The sequence below is a fragment of the Amblyraja radiata genome, unplaced genomic scaffold (assembly GCF_010909765.2).
Source record: "Amblyraja radiata isolate CabotCenter1 unplaced genomic scaffold, sAmbRad1.1.pri scaffold_432_ctg1, whole genome shotgun sequence".
Taxonomy (NCBI): Eukaryota; Metazoa; Chordata; class Chondrichthyes; order Rajiformes; family Rajidae; genus Amblyraja; species Amblyraja radiata.
The window spans coordinates 114,400-132,796 of record NW_022630534.1 but is presented as its reverse complement, the minus strand read 5'-3'; the positions used below and the strand labels follow the sequence as shown (position 1 = coordinate 132,796).

Below are 18,397 nucleotides of genomic sequence, written 5' to 3'. Positions count from 1 at the left end.
CTCTCATCGTACGTGTGGGTTTGTAGTAAATGATCCCGTAGTGTGTGTAAGGTGGAACGAGTGTGTGCGGGGGGATCGCTGGTCAGCGTAGACTCGGTGGGCCGAATGGCCTGTTTCCGCGCTGTGTCTCTAAACTAAACTAAACTAAACTAAACTAAATGTCTCCTCCCCCCTAGCCTGGTGTTTGAGGAACGAGTCCATCAGCTGTGTTCTTCTCGGAGTGTCGGACGCGACTCAGCTACGTGAGAATCTGGGCGCGATCCAGGTCAGTCTACCATCGGTCTCATCGGCCACGGGCCTGGACATGAAGTTGTCGTGGCAACAAAGCCCTCGGTTGTCATGTCATTAGGTCAGAAGTGATAGGAGCAGAATCAGGCCATTCGGCCCATCCAGTCTACTCCGCCATTCAATCGTGGCTGATCTATCTTTCCCTCTCAACCCATTCTCCTGCCTTCTCCCCGTAACCCTCTGACACCCGCACTAATCATTTGTTTAGGAAGGAACTGCAGATGCTGGAAAAATCGAAGGTAGACAAAAATGCTGGAGAAACTCAGCGGGTGAGGCGGCATCTATAGAGCGAAGGAATAGGCGACGTTTCGGAGGAAGGGTCTCGACCCGAAACGTCACCTATTCCTTCCTGAGGAAGGGTCTCGACCCGAAACGTCACCTATTCCTTCCTGGGGAAGGGTCTCGACCCGAAACGTCACCTATTCCTTCCTGAGGAAGGGTCTCGACCCGAAACGTCACCTATTCCTTCCTGAGGAAGGGTCTCGACCCGAAACGTCACCTATTCCTTCCTGAGGAAGGGTCTCGACCCGAAACGTCACCTATTCCTTCCTGAGGAAGGGTCTCGACCCGAAACGTCACCTATTCCTTCGCTCCATAGACGCTGCCTCACCCGCTGAGTTTCTCCAGCATTTTTGTCTCCCTCCCGTATAAGATCTCCTCTCATCCGTCTAAATTCCAGTTAATACAAGCCCAGTCGACCCATTCTTTCATCATATGTCAGTCCCGCCATCCCGGGAATTAACCTGGTGAACCTACGCAGCACTCCCTCAATAGCAAGAATGTCCTTCCTCAAACTGGGAGACCGAAACTGCACACAATACTCCAGGTGTGGTCTCACTAGGGCCCTGTACAGCTGTCTGAAGAAGGGTTTTGGCCCGAAACGTTGCCTATTTCCTTCGTTCCGTTGATGCTGTTGCACCCGCTGAGTTTCTCCAGTATTTTTGTCTACCTGCAGAAGGACCTCCTTGCACCTAAACTCAAATCCTCTCGCTACGAAGGCCAACATGCCATTATCTTTCTTCACTGCCTGCAGTACCTGCATGCTTACTTTCAGTGACTGGTGTACGAACACGCCAACCTTTCGTCGCACTTTTCCCCTTCACTCTGCGCTAACGTGCCTTTTGTTCTTCCGCCACCCAGGTCCTCCAGCAGTTGACTCCAGAGATTATCGGTCAGATGGACGACATTTTGGGAAACAGGCCTTTGGGACGGAGAGATTCCAGGATCTAGGGAGGGAGCGAAGCCAAGGTGTTTCCTCTGTCCCCTCTTCCCCACCATTACTCTTCCCTCAACGCCACGCTTTCCGCCAACTCTCTCCCTCCCCAAACCCCCTCCTAGATTTATTATTCCCCCCTTCATGGCAGGGACTATCCCAAGAGGCAGGTATCAGGTTTAAGAAACAGTTGGACAGGTACATGGATAGGACGGGTTTGGGCCAAACGCAGGCAGGTGGGACTAGTGTAGATGGGGCATGTTGGCCAGTGTGGGCATGTTGGGCCGAAGGGCCTGTTTCCACGCTGTATCATTCTATGATTCTATGACGTATACTGGGGCAAGTTCCACGTGCTCTCCAAACAGATCAGACAACACTACACTGAATGTTTAAGAAGGAACTGCAGATGCTGGAAAATCTGCGGGTCTGGCGAGTTTGCCCTCGATTCATACTCGCAGCATGGTTGACACAAGGTCCTAGGAGGTCTTCGTAACTCTCCTTCATGCTCGAGAGTGGTCCCCGCGTAGGTCGCAGCGGTAGGGACATTTTCAAATTTGATGTATTAAAATCATGTTTTAGTGCATTGTAGAAGTAGGATTTCAATGTTTTATGTTTGAAGTATTTTTAAGAGGTAACTTTTTAAGGGGTAACTTTATCCACACAAAGGGTGATGGGTGTATGGAACGAGCTGCCAGAGGAGGTAGTAGAGGCAGGGACTATCCCAACATTTAAGAAACAGTTAGACTGATACATGGATAGGACAGGTTTGGAAGGATATGGACCAAAAGCAGGTAGTGTAGCTGGGACATGTTGGCGGGTGTGGGCAAGTTGGGCCGAAGGGCCTGTTTTCACACTGTATCACTCTATGACTACATTATACCTCCACCATGCTTCAAAATCAAGTGGTCGAGTTTTATTGCCATATACTCAAGCATTGAAACAGAAAATAGGTGCAGGAATAGGCCATTCGGCCCTTCGAGCCAGCACTGCCATTTAATATGATCATGCCTGTTCATCTAATATCAGTACCTCTTTCCTGTTTTTTCCCCATATCCCTTGATGTCGTTAGCCCCAAGAGCTAAATGTAACTCTCCCTTGAAAACATCCATTGAATTGGCCTGCACTGCCTTCTGTGGCAGAGAATTCCAGATTCACAACTCTCTGCGTGAAGAAAGATTGTCCTCATCTCAGTCCTAACTGCCCCCCCCCCCCCTTTATTCTTAAACTGTGAACCCTGGTTCTGGACTCCCCCAACATCGGGAACATTTTTCCTGCAGTTACAGTAAGTGAAAATCTAGCAGGCAAGGCCACTATCTTCCACCGCTTCTACCCAGTGCTTGGTACTTAATTCCAGCAGCCACTGGTTGTCCTCCAGGATGCAGCGAGCCGCAGCCTGATCCATGCCGTCACCTGGGCGAATTTGGCACAGAATCTCACGGCAGCTGCGCAACACTTCCGACAGCCCGGGACTCTTGCACTGAGGCTGCTCCATGGCCGGAGCTGCAGCGAGCGACTCGCCAGCCCAGCAAACACTCGCCAGCCCGGCAAACACTCGCCAGCCCGGCAAACACTCGCCAGCCCGGCAAACACTCGCCAGCCCGGCAAACGCTCGCCAGCCCGGCAAACGCTCGCCAGCCCGGCAAACGCTCGCCAGCCCGGCAAACACTCGCCAGCCCGGCAAACACTCGCCAGCCCGGCAAACATTCGCCAGCCCGGCAAACACTCGCCAGCCCGGCAAACACTCGCTAGCCCGGCAAACCCTCACCAGCCCGGCAAACACTCGCCAGCCCCGGCTCCCCGTCCGCATCTGCCCCCGCCGCTGCTTCTGCTTCCATCTCTCCCTCAGCCCCGGCTCTCCAACACCCGTGGCCCATGCAGTTGATATGCGTTTCAAAATTTTCGTCGATCACAGAATTTCTCATGACAGAGCGTGATGGTCAGGCTAGGTCTCTATTCCTTGGAGCGCTGGAGGCTGAGTGGTGATCTTATAGTAGGTGTATTAAATCATGAGGGGAATAGATATGGTGAATTTTAGTCTTTTACCCAGAGTGTGTGGAACGAGCTGCCAGAGGAGGTAGCTGAGGCAGGTACAATAACAACATTTAAATGACATTTAGATAGGTACATAGATAGGAGGGATATGGGCCAAACTCATTTATTTCAAGAGGGCTTGGATACAAAAACAGGGATGTAATGCTGAGACTCTATAAACATAGACAATAGGTGCAGGAGGAGGCCATTCGGCCCTTCGAGCCTGCACCACCATTCAATATGATCATGGCTGATCATCCAACTCAGTATCCTGTACCTGCCTTCTCTCCATACCCCCTGATCCCTTTAGCCACAACTAACTCCCTCTTAAATATAGCCAATGAACTGTGGCCTCAACTACCTTCTGTGGCAGAGAATTCCACAGATTCACCACTCTGTGTGAAAAAAGTTTTCCTCATCTCGGTCCTAAAAGATTTCCCCTTTATCCTTAAACTGTGACCCCTTGTTCTAGACTTCCCCAACATCGGGAACAATCTTCTTCCATCTAGCCTGTCCAACCACTTAAAATGTTTGTAAGTTTCTAAAAGATCCCCCCTCAATCTTCTAAATTCTAGCGAGTACAAGCCGAGTCTATCCAGTCTTTCTTCATATGAAAGTCCTGCCATCCCAGGAATCAGTCTGGTGAACCTTCTCTGTACTCCCTCTATGGCAAGAATGTATTTCCTCAGATTAGGAGACCAAAACTGTACGCAATACTCCAGGTGTGGTCTCACCAAGACCCTGTACAACTGCAGTCAGGCCACATCTGGAATATTGTGAGCCATTTTGGGCCCCGTATCTGAGGAAGGATGCGCCACCAATGCCACCCTTTGCGGTTTGCATTTTTCTGGTTTTCTAGTATTAGTTATTTGTTTATTGCATATGTAATTATTAAATATTATCTGTTTGTCAATTCTGTATTGCTGCAGAATTTTATTGACCATTGTCAGTACATAGGACAATTAAACACTTATCTCTTGTGGCTTCATTGTACATTGGTATTTGCTGCCTGCAGTTTAGTTTTTATTTATTGATACAGCACAGTAAGAGGCCCTTCGGCCCACTCCGACTATCTGTTCTATGTTATCCCACTTTCTCATCCACTCCCTACAAACTAGGGGGTGATTTACAGAGGGCCAATTAACCTACAAACCCGCACGTCTTTGGGATGTGGGAGGAAACCGGAGCATCCGGAAGAAACCCACGCGGTCACAGGGAGTACAAGCAAACTCCACACAGACAGCACCCGTGGTCAGGATCGAACCCGGGTGAGGCAGCAACTTCAGATTGGGGAAAATGCACAGCTTCCTGCCCGGAGTAGGGGAATCGAGAACCAGAGGACACAAAGTGCCCTCCATAATATTTGCGACAAAGACTCATCATTTATTTATTTGTCTCTGTGCTCCACAATTTGAGATTTGTAATAGAAAAAAAAATCAGGTGGTTAAAGTGCGCATTGTCAGATTTTATTAAAGGGCATTTTTATACATTTTAGTTTCACCATGTAGAAATTACAGCTGTCCTCTCATTTCAGGGCACCATACTGTTTGGGACACAGTGATGTCATGTAAATGAAAGTCGCCATGTTTAGTATAAACTCTGCTGTAATTTCTACACGGTGAATCCAAAATGTATAAAAAAAACCTTTTATTAAAATCTGACTATGTGCACTTAAACCACGTGATTTTTTTCTACTACGAATCTCAAATTGCGGAGTACAGAGGCAAATAAATAAATGATGTGTCTTTGTCCCAAACATTGTGGAGGGCACTGTATATAGTTCACAGAGCTTATTTGGAGGTTGTCATGTTGAATAGCCTGATGGCTGTAGGGAAGAACCAGTTAGTTCTCTGCATTTTAGTTTTTAGACATTTGCATACACATTAAGTCTATTTGGTCAGCATGGAAAGGAGTGGAACCTACGATACAATAGAACTTTATTTATCCCAAGAGGAGAATTGATGTGATGTGCCCTAACACTAGATGTCACACATGTGAACTGCCCTAACACTGGGTGCAGTGTGAACACCAGTGCTTGATCCTTGCCGGGTCAGTGCGGGTGTGATTGCCGGCTCAGTGGAGGTTGGGAGAGCTCGGATCCGACCGGCGATTCGGTTCAGGAACAATGCACAGCAGACGCAAGTTCAAACGGGTAACAAAAAAAAACTTTAATGAAAAAAAACATTCTTCAAAATATTCTTTTAAAACAAAGGATATTAAGTAATAGATGTCGGCTGAAACAGAATATTACGCAGACATAATTTAATGAACACATTTTTTTTTTCCTTTTGGAAGCGGTTTTTTGCCCGCGGTGGCGGTGAACGGGTTAATGCCGTTCCCGGGATGGGAGATGGATGCAAGGAAGCAGCGACATCCCGGGGTTACAGGAGTCACGGACAACGCAGGTGGCACTGAACTGTCACGGCCCCAGCCTGTCAGAATGGGGCCACACAACTCACACCATTCCACAACTCAGGAGGCCACTGGACGGTGGTGCAGGGGGGGGGGGGGGGGGAGAAAGAGGAGACAGTGTTTAGTCAACTTCTTTCTGGCCAACCCCCCCCCCCCCCTCCCATCGGCTGTGCTGACTTCCACCAAACGGGAATCCCATTTCAGGTTTCTCCCACTTGGACATTTAAAGTGGACATTAGACCACAGGTGAGATGCATTGCCCAGACATATAAAGGAACAGAATGATAGATAACTTTTAGTATTTCCACCCCCTCCTCCTCCCTAACCTCCCACCCAACCTCAGCTCTTTCCCTTCAAACAACTCCATCCTGCAACTTAACTTACACAACGTGCCACGCTGGCGGGCTGGATGTCTGCTCTAACATGGCCACACAATGGTGAAATGAGCAAATCAAGGCCAGGCAGGCACAAGGATAGATTGGGCGCAGGGCACCATACGTGAGTTATTCTGAGCCACAGCGTCTGTACACTAGAGTGAAACGGGGCTAGGATATAAATAGTTGTCGCCGTGCAAGGGTTGAGGTGAATGTAATTTAAAGCAGTACTTGACCCTGCTGTCATCTATCTGACCCCTATCCCAACCTCACGCCCCATCTCCAGTCCACAGTAGAGAGAGAGAAGCTAAAGGAGACAATTTAGAGGGTCCCATCGCACCCTTCACCCCCTGTGATGTGGCCTCATTGCCGTTGCCACCTACACACCCGCTAGGGTAACGGGGAGAGTAGAGTCCTTACTCTCTCCCTGCCCATGGATAAACAGGCCATATACAGTTGCCAGCAAAGGAGGGGGTTGAGAACTAACACAGCCCCCCAACAAGCTGCTGCTGCTGCTGCTGCTGGTGTGAGCTGGGCTAACGGTGCAAGGTGCAGGGGCTTGCTCCTGTCTGCCCAGTTCAGCACCAGCCTGGCTTTGGCCTCTCGGCTGGGAGAGATGGAAAAAGTTGGGGTGGAATCAGTCGGGGATGGAAAGGAATCCAGCCTTCCTGCAACCGCTGAGCTAGAGATGATGAGTGCCACTGGCTTACGGTCCAACTCTGCTGGCTCTGGGCATTGGGGCAGCTGGAAGCAGGGGGCTGGAGGGGGGGTCCCCCGAGATGCCACGTACCCACCTTTGCCCTCCTTCTCACTCACTCACACACCCGGGGCAAAAACACACAAAGGATGTCTTTTAGCCTTGTGTTTTGTCGCTCAAAATTAAAATATAAACACAAACTGATACAGAGGGCAGCGGGGAAAGTCAATCATCTATACATATTATTTCCCCTTTCTTCTTGTCCTTGTCCACGTTCACTCCTTCCTTCAAGCTCTCCTTTTTCTCTATAGCAGAAGGACCATTGGATGCTGCAAATAAGAGGTGAAGGCAGAGAGGGGGAAGGGGAGAGGGGGAGAGAGAGAGAGAGGGAGAGTCATTCACAATGTACAGTATATGCCGCTAACATTATCTTTAGCTGGTGTAACGAGCAGCTTCAGAAACTAAAGTGCCTGTCCCACTTACGTGTCCTTGGCACGCAAATTACTCGTGGTGGCGTTGTGCTGCGACGGTCCCGTGAAGGTCGGGCGCGGTTACATGCGTACGCACAGCTGTCTGGAGCGCGTGACGTCATTTGAAGATGGACACAAAGCTGGAGTAACTCAGCGGGACCGGCAGCATCTCTGGAGAGAAGCAATGGGTGGTTTCGTGTCGAGACTCTTCTTCAGTCTGAAAACAAGGTTCTTGACGTGAAACGTCACCCATTGCTTCACTCCAGAGATGCTGCCGGTCCCGCTGAGTTACTCCTGCATTTTGTGTCTATCTTCAATTTTCTTGGCCCCGCTCTGGGAGTAGAAGTGGGGGCGGATCCAGACCGCAACGGCCGTGAGCCCCAGGCCGAGTTCGGTGATCGTTTGCCTGCTTCGGCTGCTGTTGAAGGCGAGACGTTGCGTCGCGCCAGGGTCTTGGGCCTGTCCCACTTTGGCCGTCAGTTCCGCGACAGGCCGTTGGGGTGCAAAGATTTCGGAGAGCCGCGCGATGTCACGCACAACTACATACCCCTCTAAGTGGGACCGGCCCCGCGCGGCCAAACGATGCCCGTGCGCCTCAACGCGATCACGAGGTTGCGTGCCAAGGACACATAAGTGGGACAGGCCCTTAAATCTCAACCACATCCTTAATTGACCTTTAGCTCGGCCTGGGATCAGAGTGCAAGGCGTGTGGCCCTGGTACACTCTCGGCCATCTGAATCGCTCAATGTTCTGAGCCAGCGTTTCAGGATGGATACCATGTGCTTGAGGGAGGGATGGAGGTGAGTGTGGCTGCGACAGAATAACGCTGGCCATTGGGTTTACCCAAGACAGACACAAACGCTGGAGAAACTCAGCGGGACGGGCAGCATCTCTGGAGAGAAGGAATGGGCGACATTTCGAGTCGAGACCCTTGTTCGGACCCGAAACGTCACCCATTCCTCCTCTCCAGAGATGCTGCCAAGACAGCAAGAAACTGCAGCAAATTATGGACACAGCCCAGACCATCACACAAACCAACCACCCTTCTCTTGACTTCATTTATACCTCACGCTGCCTCGGTAAGGCCACGACCAGTCTCACCCTGGCCTCCCCTCTCCCATCGGGCAAGAGGTACAGAAGTTTGAAAACGCACACCTCCAGATTCAGGGACAGTTTCTTCCCGGCTGTTATCAGGCAACTGAATCATCCTACCACAACTAGAGAGCGGTCCTGAACTACTATCTACCTCATTGGTGGACTATCTTTGAACAAACGTTACTGGTTTTCTTGCTCTAAACATTATTCCCGGTACATGTGACAATAAACTAAACTTAAATCAAGACGTATCTCCTGAATCTCCACTTGGTTTCGCAGCCTGTCAACAGTCTCAACGACACCCTGATCCCTCAACTGACTCTCAGATCCCCCGCCTCTCGGTCTGAAGAAGGGTCTTGACCCAAAACATCACCTATTGCTTTCCTCCACAGATGCTGAGTTACTCCAGCTTTGTGTGTCTACTGTCAAACCACAACATTGCCATTAGTTCTCTTCACCCTCCCTCCCACCCTCCCCCTAACTGGAGTACAGTACACTAAACAGTAGCGGGTAAGACCTGGGGCTGTCCTGCTCCACACAGCCCAGAAGGATCTGGAGAATCCACGCCAGGTTTTCCGAGACGCCTATTAAAATAAACTCTGCCTATTTAATGACCAGCTGAGGGACACGCATGCACACACACACACACACAGACAGAAGGACACAGACAGACAGACAGACACACTCAGCTATAACTGGATCATTGACCAAGCACTAAACCACTTGGTGAATAGTCCAGTGGCGATCTTTATGCTTCACACAGCCTCCCGCTTCTCACTATCATGGCCCGTGAGTAAACTCGCCTATTCCCATCCTCCCCATGTATTTAGCTTATTATAAATGCGAACAAGCACCACTCCAGCAGACTTTCCCCATTCTCTGGGTTCATCTCATCAAAACTCTTTATTATTTAGGTCAAGGCCCTTCTTCAGACTCAGACTTGAAGAAATCGCCTCCGTCTCCAGAGAAATGTTCTCCAGATACGGAGAGACAAGGAACTGCAGATAATCTGCTGGTTTACCAGGAAAAGACACAGGACGCGGGAGTAACTCAGCGGGTCAGGCATCATCCTTGAAGTGTGAAGAAGGGTCCCTCTCCATGTTCTCCAGAGATGCTGCCTGGCCCGCTGAGTTACTCCAGGACTTAGTGTCTTTTTTCTTTTGCAAGCCAGCATCTGCATTTCCTTGTGTCCACCCTTCATAGTTTTCTAGGGGTTTTCAGTCTTTTCAATAAAAGCATCTCTCTGCACACACTTTTTTTACTTGCGTCTTTGATCCAGTTACCCAGAAGCTGAGTAGAAGTGCAGTGTCAAGCCTTGCCCTTGACGTTACCCAGCGTTACACATCTGAGCCACATCTGGAACCCGCGCATGGTTAATGAATGAACATCTGCAGGGAAAACTCAGCCAGACACTCCAAACCTGGGCCACCCATCAGGTGAGTCAGGCTCGTGCTCAACCCTGCACTCCACGATCAAAGATGAAACAAGTGATTGTGGGCAAATGGGCAGAAGTGAAGATCTTTCACCACCAAGACTCTGGACAGGAATGGGCTGTCATCTAACACTTGCTTCTCAACCTCACTAACGGGCAGCTGAAAACCAACTGTGGAGGGAAGTGGGGTGGGACAGTGGGAGTTTGGCCACCACATCTGATGAAGGACCTGCTGGCACTGGAGAGGGTTCAGAGGTTTACAGGAATGAGTGGGTTAACATATGATGAGCGTTTGACAGCACTGGGCCTGTACTCGCTGGAGTTTAGAAGGATGGGGGGAGAACCTCATTGAAACTTACTGAATAGTGAAAGGCCTGGATAGAGTGGATGTGGAGAGGATGTTTCCACTAGCGGGAGAGTCTAGAACTAGAGGTCATAGCCTCAGAATTAAAGAACTTTCCTTTTGGAAGGAGATGAGGAGGAATTTCTTTAGTCTGAGGGTAGTGAATCTGTGGAATCCATTGCCACAGGCGGCTGTGGAGGCCAAGTCAGTGGATAATTTGAAGGCAGAGATAGATTGTTGATTAGTGTAGTATCAGGGGTTATGGGTAGAAGGCAGGAGAATGGGGTTAGGAGGGAGAGATAGATCAGCCATGATTGAATGGCAGAGTAGACTTGATTGGCCAAATGGCCTAATTCTGCTCCTATCACTTATGACATAACATATTGCTTTAATAAACTCAAAGCCGTGGTCAACATGAAGATGGACATAAAATGGACGAATAACTCATCTCTGGAGAAAAAGAATAGGTCGGAGAACCTGGACATGAAGGCTGGGCCTCCCGGCTTGTTAGTTTGATTCCTTTGTGCTACGTGGCTCATCAGTTGTATACAATGACTAAGTTGCTGAATATTCTGAGGAGGACAATATGGATAAGGTTTATACCAAAGAACGACACTAAATGCTGGAGTAACTCAGCAGGTCAGGCAGCATCTCCAGAGAAAATGGATAGGTGACAATTTGGATCGGAATCCTTCTTCAGCGATTGTGGAAGGAGGGGGAGGAAACTGGAAATGAATAAAATAGGACAAATTAGAGCCGGCACACAGATGACCGCAGGCCTGATAGAGTAGGGCAGCAGTTAGAGCTACTGCCTCACAGTGCCACAGACCCAGGTTCAATCCTGACCTCAGGTGCTGTTTGTGTGTGAAGTTTGTACCTTCTCCCTTGGGTTTCCTCAAGAATCCTCCCACATCCCAAAGATGTGCGGATTGGTAGGGAGTGGATGAGAATGTGAGATGTTTAGTTTACTGATACATCGAGAAAACAGGCCCTTCAGCCCACGCCGACCAATGATCATCGATACACTAGTTCTATCCTACACACTAGGGACAGTTTGTAGAAGCCAATTAACCTACAAACCGGCACATCTTTGGCATGTGGGAGGAAACCACGTGGTCACAGGGAGAACATGCAAACTCCACGCAGACAGCATGCGTGGTCAGGATTGAACCCGGGTGTTTGGTGCTCTACATCGGCGCCACTGTGGGACGAGTGTGAACGGGTGATTGATAGTCGGCATGGACTCGGTGGACTGAAGGGCCTGTTTCCTGGCTGCAATCACATTTTGAGATCCCCAGACAACTTCTCAATGAAATGGGCAAAGCTAAAACTGTTAGGTTAGTCAGAATGCCTGTGGAGACATCGTAGCAAAGGACATCTTTCAGCAGCTGCCCATCTTTTCATTTGCTCAACCTGGGGATTCAGAAACAGTACCTTTGCTGCCGTTCTAGTTGTGACTCTGGGGCGGGGGGATGTGGGCAAGATGGAGTTTGGTCCTGCACTACCAACTGTATCAAGCAGTTGTGTGGTTGGGACGGAGATGAGCAGAGGTCTTGGTGGCGAGAGGCTCCCCGTCACATTTAAATGGTAAATGCGATGAGACACAGCGTGTAAAAGTGTGCGAGTGAGGGCTGCACCTGTGATTGCCAGCGGGTTACCGGGAAGCTTGTTGTTACTGAAAAAGATGGGCCTCTGGGTGAGAGGCTGCGGAAAAGGCTGCCCCAGGCTTGGGTGGGTTCCAGAAGCGGCCCGCTGAGTGCTCACTGGCAGGGGAGACTGTACAAGGCCTTGGACAGATGCAAGGGGGGGTGGGGGGGGGGGGGTAGTAAAGTAAATGACCAGGAGACAGATGCAAATAAAAGGAACAGATCAAAAAGAGAAGGAAGGGGGAGGGATAGTATCAGGGAGGACAGTGCGGGTGGTCAGGGAAAGGGGGTTGGTCGGGGAAACAGGGGGGTGGTCAGGGAGAGGGAATGGTGGGGGGGGGGGGGGGGGGATGGTTGGGGAGAGGGGAGGAAATGGTCAGGGGGAGGGGGGGGGGAAATGGCCGGGGAGGGGGGTGGTCGGAGAGAACGGTTGGGGGGAGGGGGATGTTTGGGAGGGGTGAGAGGCAGGGGACAAGGGGTGATGATTCAGGAGACAGGTAGGGTAGGAAGTTTGGGGGGAAAAGGAAAAGAGGCAAGAGAAAGATGGAAAGGAATGGAGGAGAAAGGAAAAAGACAACCCTTTTGTTAGTGCAATAACCAAGCTGGTGGGAACAGCCGTCTCCAACACATCCACTTAACACACAGGACATTCCAAGAGTTTACTCCACATCAACTCATTTTGCTTCATTTTGTTCAAACCCCCTCCTAAACCCAAATCCATCCCGACATGGGTTCCAACATTCAACTTGGAGCGTGCCACCCACAGTTGATCACAAGTCCTGGCCTGGAACGATGGCACTGGAAGGGGGTGAGGACACATTGAAGGAACACTTGCCCAGTAACACAGTGCCTCAAACGAGGGAAGGGATATCACCCCAGGGGGCCACAGAGTGGCAAGGGTGCCGGGAATAATTATGGTTTTTGGGAACTCCACCAAATGTAACGCCAACGCATCTATGTATAGCCGTGGAGAATGTGAGGCATTTTGCACAGTTCTAGTTTAATTTGAGTTTAGTTTACAGATACAGTACGGAAACATGCCCTTTGGCTCACCTAGTCCACACTGACCAGAGGTCCCCTATACACTACTATCACTATCCTACACACTAGGGACAATTTACAATTTTTACCAAAGCCAATTAACCTACAAACCTGTACGTCTTTGGAACGTGGGTGGAAATCGGAACACCCGGAGAAAACCCACACGGGTCAGGGGGAGAATGTACAAATTCCGTACAGACAGCGCCCGTAGTCGGGTCTATGGCGCTGTAAGGCAGCAACTCTACCGCTGTGCCACCATGCCTGAGTTTGGATGAGAAACATTTTTAAGTGCGACTGTGTTGAGGTCAATGGATAGATTGGTGACTTTGCATGGTCAGCACTTGTTCGGAGTGGGCTGGAGATTTTTCTGAGCTGGGAAAGCTCAATCTTTAATCAACTGCTAGAAAATACATCAGTCTAGTTTTGATTTAAGAGCGTGAGGTGATGCATTTTGAGGAGTCAAATGCCAGCAGGACAGAGTGGATGGCCGCCACAAGCAACTGAAGATGCTGGAGTGACGCAGCGGGCCAGGTAGCATCTCTGGAGAACAGTTTGTGTCGGGACTTCAGACTCAGTACATGACACATTGAGAGGCAGTGAGGCACAGACACCTCTGCGTGGAAGTACATGCATGACTGGGTTCTAGAACATGCTGCTCAGACCGCATCTGAAGTATTGCGAGCAATTTTGGGCCCCCTATCTGAGGAATGATGTGCCGGCACTGGAGAGGGCCCAGAGGAGGATTACGAGAATGATCCCAGGAATGACTGGGTTAACATATGATGCATGTTTGACGGTACTCGCTGGAGTTTGGAAGGATGAGGGGACACCACATTGAAACTTAGCAAATAATGGAAGGCATAGATAAGAGTGGACGTGGAGAGGATGTTTCCACTAGTGGGAGAGTCTAGGACCAGAAGCCACATTGAATGGCGGAGTAGACTTGATGGGCCGATTGCCTAATTCTGCTCCTAACACTTATGAACTTATATACATAGCTCGCTGTTAGTGACAGAAGGAATTTGCCTTGCTTTGCTTCACAAACCAAGTTGTTGAGTATAAGAGTTGGGATGTTATGCAGCTGGTTACAGTGTTCACAATCTGGCTGCAACAGTACAGGAAGGATCCAGAGGCAGTGCAGAAGAGATTCAATGGAGAGCAGTAATTATAGGGAGAGAACAGAGAGGCTGGGTTTGTTCTCACCGGAATATAAGAGGCTGAGAAGGGTTGATAAACTAGAAGGGGCACAGATAGTTGTTTTGTTTTCCTCAGAAGGGTGGGGAGGAGTGGTGAATTGTGAAGCCAGAGGAAGGAATGTTCAGTTCAGCTTATTGTCACGTGTGTCGAGGTACAATGAAAAGCTTTTGTTGTGCTCGCTAACCAGTCAGCAAAAAGACAATACATGATTACAATCGAGCCGAAATGTAGGTGGAAGGAGAGGGGGGAGAAATGGGTGCAAATCCAGGTGGGGCCCAGGGAAGAGAGGGTGGGAAATGAGAGGGGAGAAGGAGGTTGGGGTGGGGGCAATGCAGGGTGGGGGGTTCTTAGTTACCCAAATTTGGAGAATACAATCTTCAACCAATGGGATCCAAAGCAGAATACAAGGTGTTGTTCCCCCAATATGCATCACTCTGGCAATGGAGGAGGCCCAGGACTGAAAGGCCAGTGTGGGAATGGGAATGGGAAGGGTAATTAAAATAGTTAGCAACCGGGAGATCCAGTAGGCCTTCCTTGACGGACCGAGAGTAAGTATTTGGTGCGACCATTATATGAGCAGAAACCCCGGCATGGGACTGAGGGCCAGTCTTCCACCGCACCGCAACCCAGGGGAGGTGTGGAAGTACCCACATGGAAGGATGCGGGACACAAACTAAACCTTTCCCCAAGACTGAAATCTGCTCTTGAAATAAATTAGTAGGAAGGTCACAGAACCGGGTTCTGGAAAGGGCACAGATTTGCGTTTCCAAAAAGTCGGAGACACAAAATGCCGGAGTAATTCAGCGGGGACGGGACAGGCAGCATCTCTGGACGGAAGGAGTGGGTGACGTTTCGTTAGCGGAGATAGGGCCAGTGCACGCCTGGAACAGGGATTGTTGGAAGGTTAAGAGTTTGGGGACAGGGCCAGTGGACCTGTGTTCACTTAATGTTCAATTTAAGATCAAATGTGATGGAGGGAATATAGGAGAATAGGACATAAAATAGGACATAGCACAGTGCAAGAACATGCTCAGAATCAGATTCAACTTTAATTGTCATTGTCAGTGTACAGTACAGAGACAACGAAATGGTCTTTGGTCCACCATGTGTGTGCTGAGCACGATGCCAACATCAACCCGGATCTGACTGTACCTAATCCACATCTCTCCTTTATAATGGAATATTGAATGGCTATTTCTTGCTGAAGGACTCGCTCCAGGCAAACCAACAGTGTAATCAGACTGTAGACAAAATTGCTGGAGAAACTCAGCGGGTGCGGCAGCATCAGGGTCGCAGGAGGTGTGGCAGCAGAGAGGTGTGGTGTTGCGGAGCTCCCGTCCAGACACAAAAGTGAGGGAATTTAAACATCTTTTTGGACTTCGGAGGAGGCACAGCGGAACCTTTAACATCTTGGAGTATCGCTGCGACGCTGCAGAGATTTATTTTAAAAGTTTCTGCTTGTTTTGGGACTGCGAGCAGTCTTATCAACTAACTGCCGAGCTCCCACAACTGTTGCTGGAAACCTGCCATGAAACTAGCGCACCAAAAGAGGGGAGAAAATCTTTCTGGACTTTGACACCTGCATCCAGAACAGCCCCCCCCCCCTTACAGCCTCGCCGGTGCTGACCGGGCCGGTCTGGCTTTCGTGTGGTGTGGGAGGAATTCCAAACCTGCACCGTCTCGACATCTTCTGTGGCAAAAATCCAAGATGGCAGCACACGTCTCCTCCTGTCTCTAACTGTGCCTGTTTGTTTTACAAATATGATTTCAAGGAATGTTCAACCTAACCAAGTCCCTGGCTCTGCTGAGTCTGCTGTTAATTTTAATACCCCTGCTGAATTTGAATCTGACTGTGACTCTATTTATATGTTCTCTGTTGTTTTTAAAAAAAATTATTGTCTGTAACTGTGGAACTGTGCTGCTGCCTGTCTTGGCCAGGACTCTCTTGTAAAAGAGATTTTTAATCTCAATGAGACTTATCCTGGTTAAATAAAGGTTAAAAAAAAAATCTAAAAAAAAATTAAAAAAAAAAATCTATGGAGCGAAGGAAATAGGCAACGTTTCGGCCCGAAACCCTTCCGGGTTTCGTCCCGCAACGTTGCCTATTCCCTTCGCTCCATAGATGCTGCCGCACCCGCTGAGTTTCTCCAGCAATTTTGTCGACCTTCGTTTTTCCAGCATCTGCAGTTCCTTCTTGAACAGTGTGATCAGACGGCGTTACTCTCAACACACTGATGTTTAAAACCACCCTTCCCTGCACAGTCCAAATGATAGCAATCAATTAGGTTGAGGTAGACCGAATATAGAGAGCAATTTTGTCCAGTGTATTAAAGGCAAGTGTTTGGAGACTGGGCTGTCACTTTATAAATATCATGCACAAGTTAATATCTGTAGAGTATATATTGTACATGCCAGCCTGCTGCCAGTAATAAGAGTGGGTGGTGTGGACACTGTCTCCGGACATGCATTTCTGCATCCTATTCTATTGCTTAATTTTAGTTTAGTTTAGAGATACAGCGCGGAAACAGCCCACCGAGTCTGCACTGACCAGCGATCTGCACATTAACACACACACACCAGGGACAATTTTTACACCAAGCCAATTAACCTACAAAACCCGCACATCTTTACAGCGTGCGAGGAAACCGAAGATTTCGGAGAAAACCTACCCATGTCACGGGGAGAACGTACAAACTCCGTACAGACAGCACCCATAGTCAGGATCGAACCGGGTCTCTGGCGGTGAAAGGCAGTAGCTCTACCACTGCACCACAGTGAGGCCAGTAAACAAGGGCACTGGATATTCACAGGTCTCGGCGCTGAAGGGAAATCTGTGTGCACGTACCTTTCAGGCAGAAGTGGTGAGTGATCAAGAGCTAGTTTGCACCCTAGCCGAGATTCATCATGTGCTCTCCTATGCTCCGGGTGAAATATCTGCTCAGTGCAGATGAGCAATTTAATCGGGGCATCACTAGATCCTGCCAACTACGTAAATACACAGATTTTAGTTTAGTTTAGAGATCCAGTGCGGACGCAGGCTCTTCAGAGTCCACACCGACCAGCGATCCCCACACACTCACACTATCCTACACACACTAGGGACAATTTACATTTATACCACAAGCCAATCATGCTACAAACCTGTACATCTTTGGAGTGTGGGAGGTAACTGGAACTTCCCGGAGAAAACCCACGTATGTTACGGGGAGAACGTACAAACTCCGTACAGTCAGCAGCGTTGTAAGGCAGCGACTCTGCCGCTGCTCCACCGTGCCGCACAATACCAGCATTGGGAGATTCGATGTTGCCTGGCACATACATTATATACTCGATGCAACAAACCACATGCAGGGACTGAGACAGCCAATGATTCTATTTCAGCGACACAGTGTTTTGTAAACCACTCGTCAAACCATTATATGAACACCACATGCCAATCCGTGTAGTATCCTTGCGTAGAACTGTCAACATGTTGCTCATTCACTGGCTGATACGATTTAGGTCTAGGGTTTAGTGTAGCATAGTTAAGTTTAGAGATACAGCACGGATACAGACCAGCAATCATCCGTACATTAGCACCATCCTACACACTAGGGACAATTTACAGAAGCCAATTAACCTTCAAATCCGCACATCTTTGGGAACCGGAGTACCCGGAGAAAATCCACGCGGTCACGGAGAGAATGTGCAAACTCTGAACAAACAGCGCCCGTGATTTGGATCGAAACCGATCTCTGGCACTGTGAGGCAGCAACTCTACCACTGTGCCGCCCTGTAACACCGCTATGGTCTATAATAGGACATACGCCTCATCCTCATCTGTTCTGATGGACACTGAACAGGAGGAGAGTGCCGTTGATGTTGTGTTCATCCATCGCCCAGACAGGACCACCCCCAGAGAGGAGGGTTCTGCTGCACGGCACAGATAATGACACAGCAACCCACACCCCGACACCCAATTCCACAAACGTCCAACACTCTTTCCTTCGAGAGCCGCTGCTGTTAATCGGTGCCTGGCATGGAGAGGTTAGTCACATCAGCACCAGGCCAACAATGCATGGCTTCACCATGCCCTTTGTACCCTGCATGGGAGAGACGCCAGGCCAGCCGTGATGACACCCAGCTTTCAGCTCGTCCACAAAGCGTGGCATTCTCTGG

The 18,397-nt window shown here is 49.4% G+C and overlaps 2 protein-coding genes across 5 annotated transcripts in view; one reads left to right on the top strand and one right to left on the bottom strand.

Annotated features, from left to right (window-relative positions):
* The window catches only part of LOC116969942 (voltage-gated potassium channel subunit beta-2-like), a 22,222-nt gene extending 19,389 nt beyond the window's left edge, over window positions 1-2,833 (top strand). For 3 of the 4 annotated variants that reach the window (XM_033016703.1, XM_033016702.1, XM_033016699.1), the window contains 2 exons: window positions 177-265; window positions 1,429-1,751. In XM_033016703.1, the coding sequence (XP_032872594.1) occupies window positions 177-265; window positions 1,429-1,518 (179 nt within the window). In that variant the 3' untranslated portion in view covers window positions 1,519-1,751. Of the gene's footprint in view, window positions 1-176; window positions 266-1,428; window positions 1,752-2,778 lie in introns of those variants that run through there. The other variant, XM_033016700.1, reaches the window with a different exon arrangement.
* Window positions 2,834-5,685: 2,852 nt separating this feature from the next.
* LOC116969943 (chromodomain-helicase-DNA-binding protein 3-like) overlaps window positions 5,686-18,397 on the bottom strand; it is a gene marked incomplete at its 5' end in the record, with an annotated part of 76,808 nt that continues 64,096 nt past the window's right edge. The window contains one exon of the mRNA XM_033016704.1: window positions 5,686-7,344. Coding sequence (XP_032872595.1) covers window positions 7,241-7,344 — 104 coding nt within the window. The remainder of the gene's footprint in view (window positions 7,345-18,397) is intronic.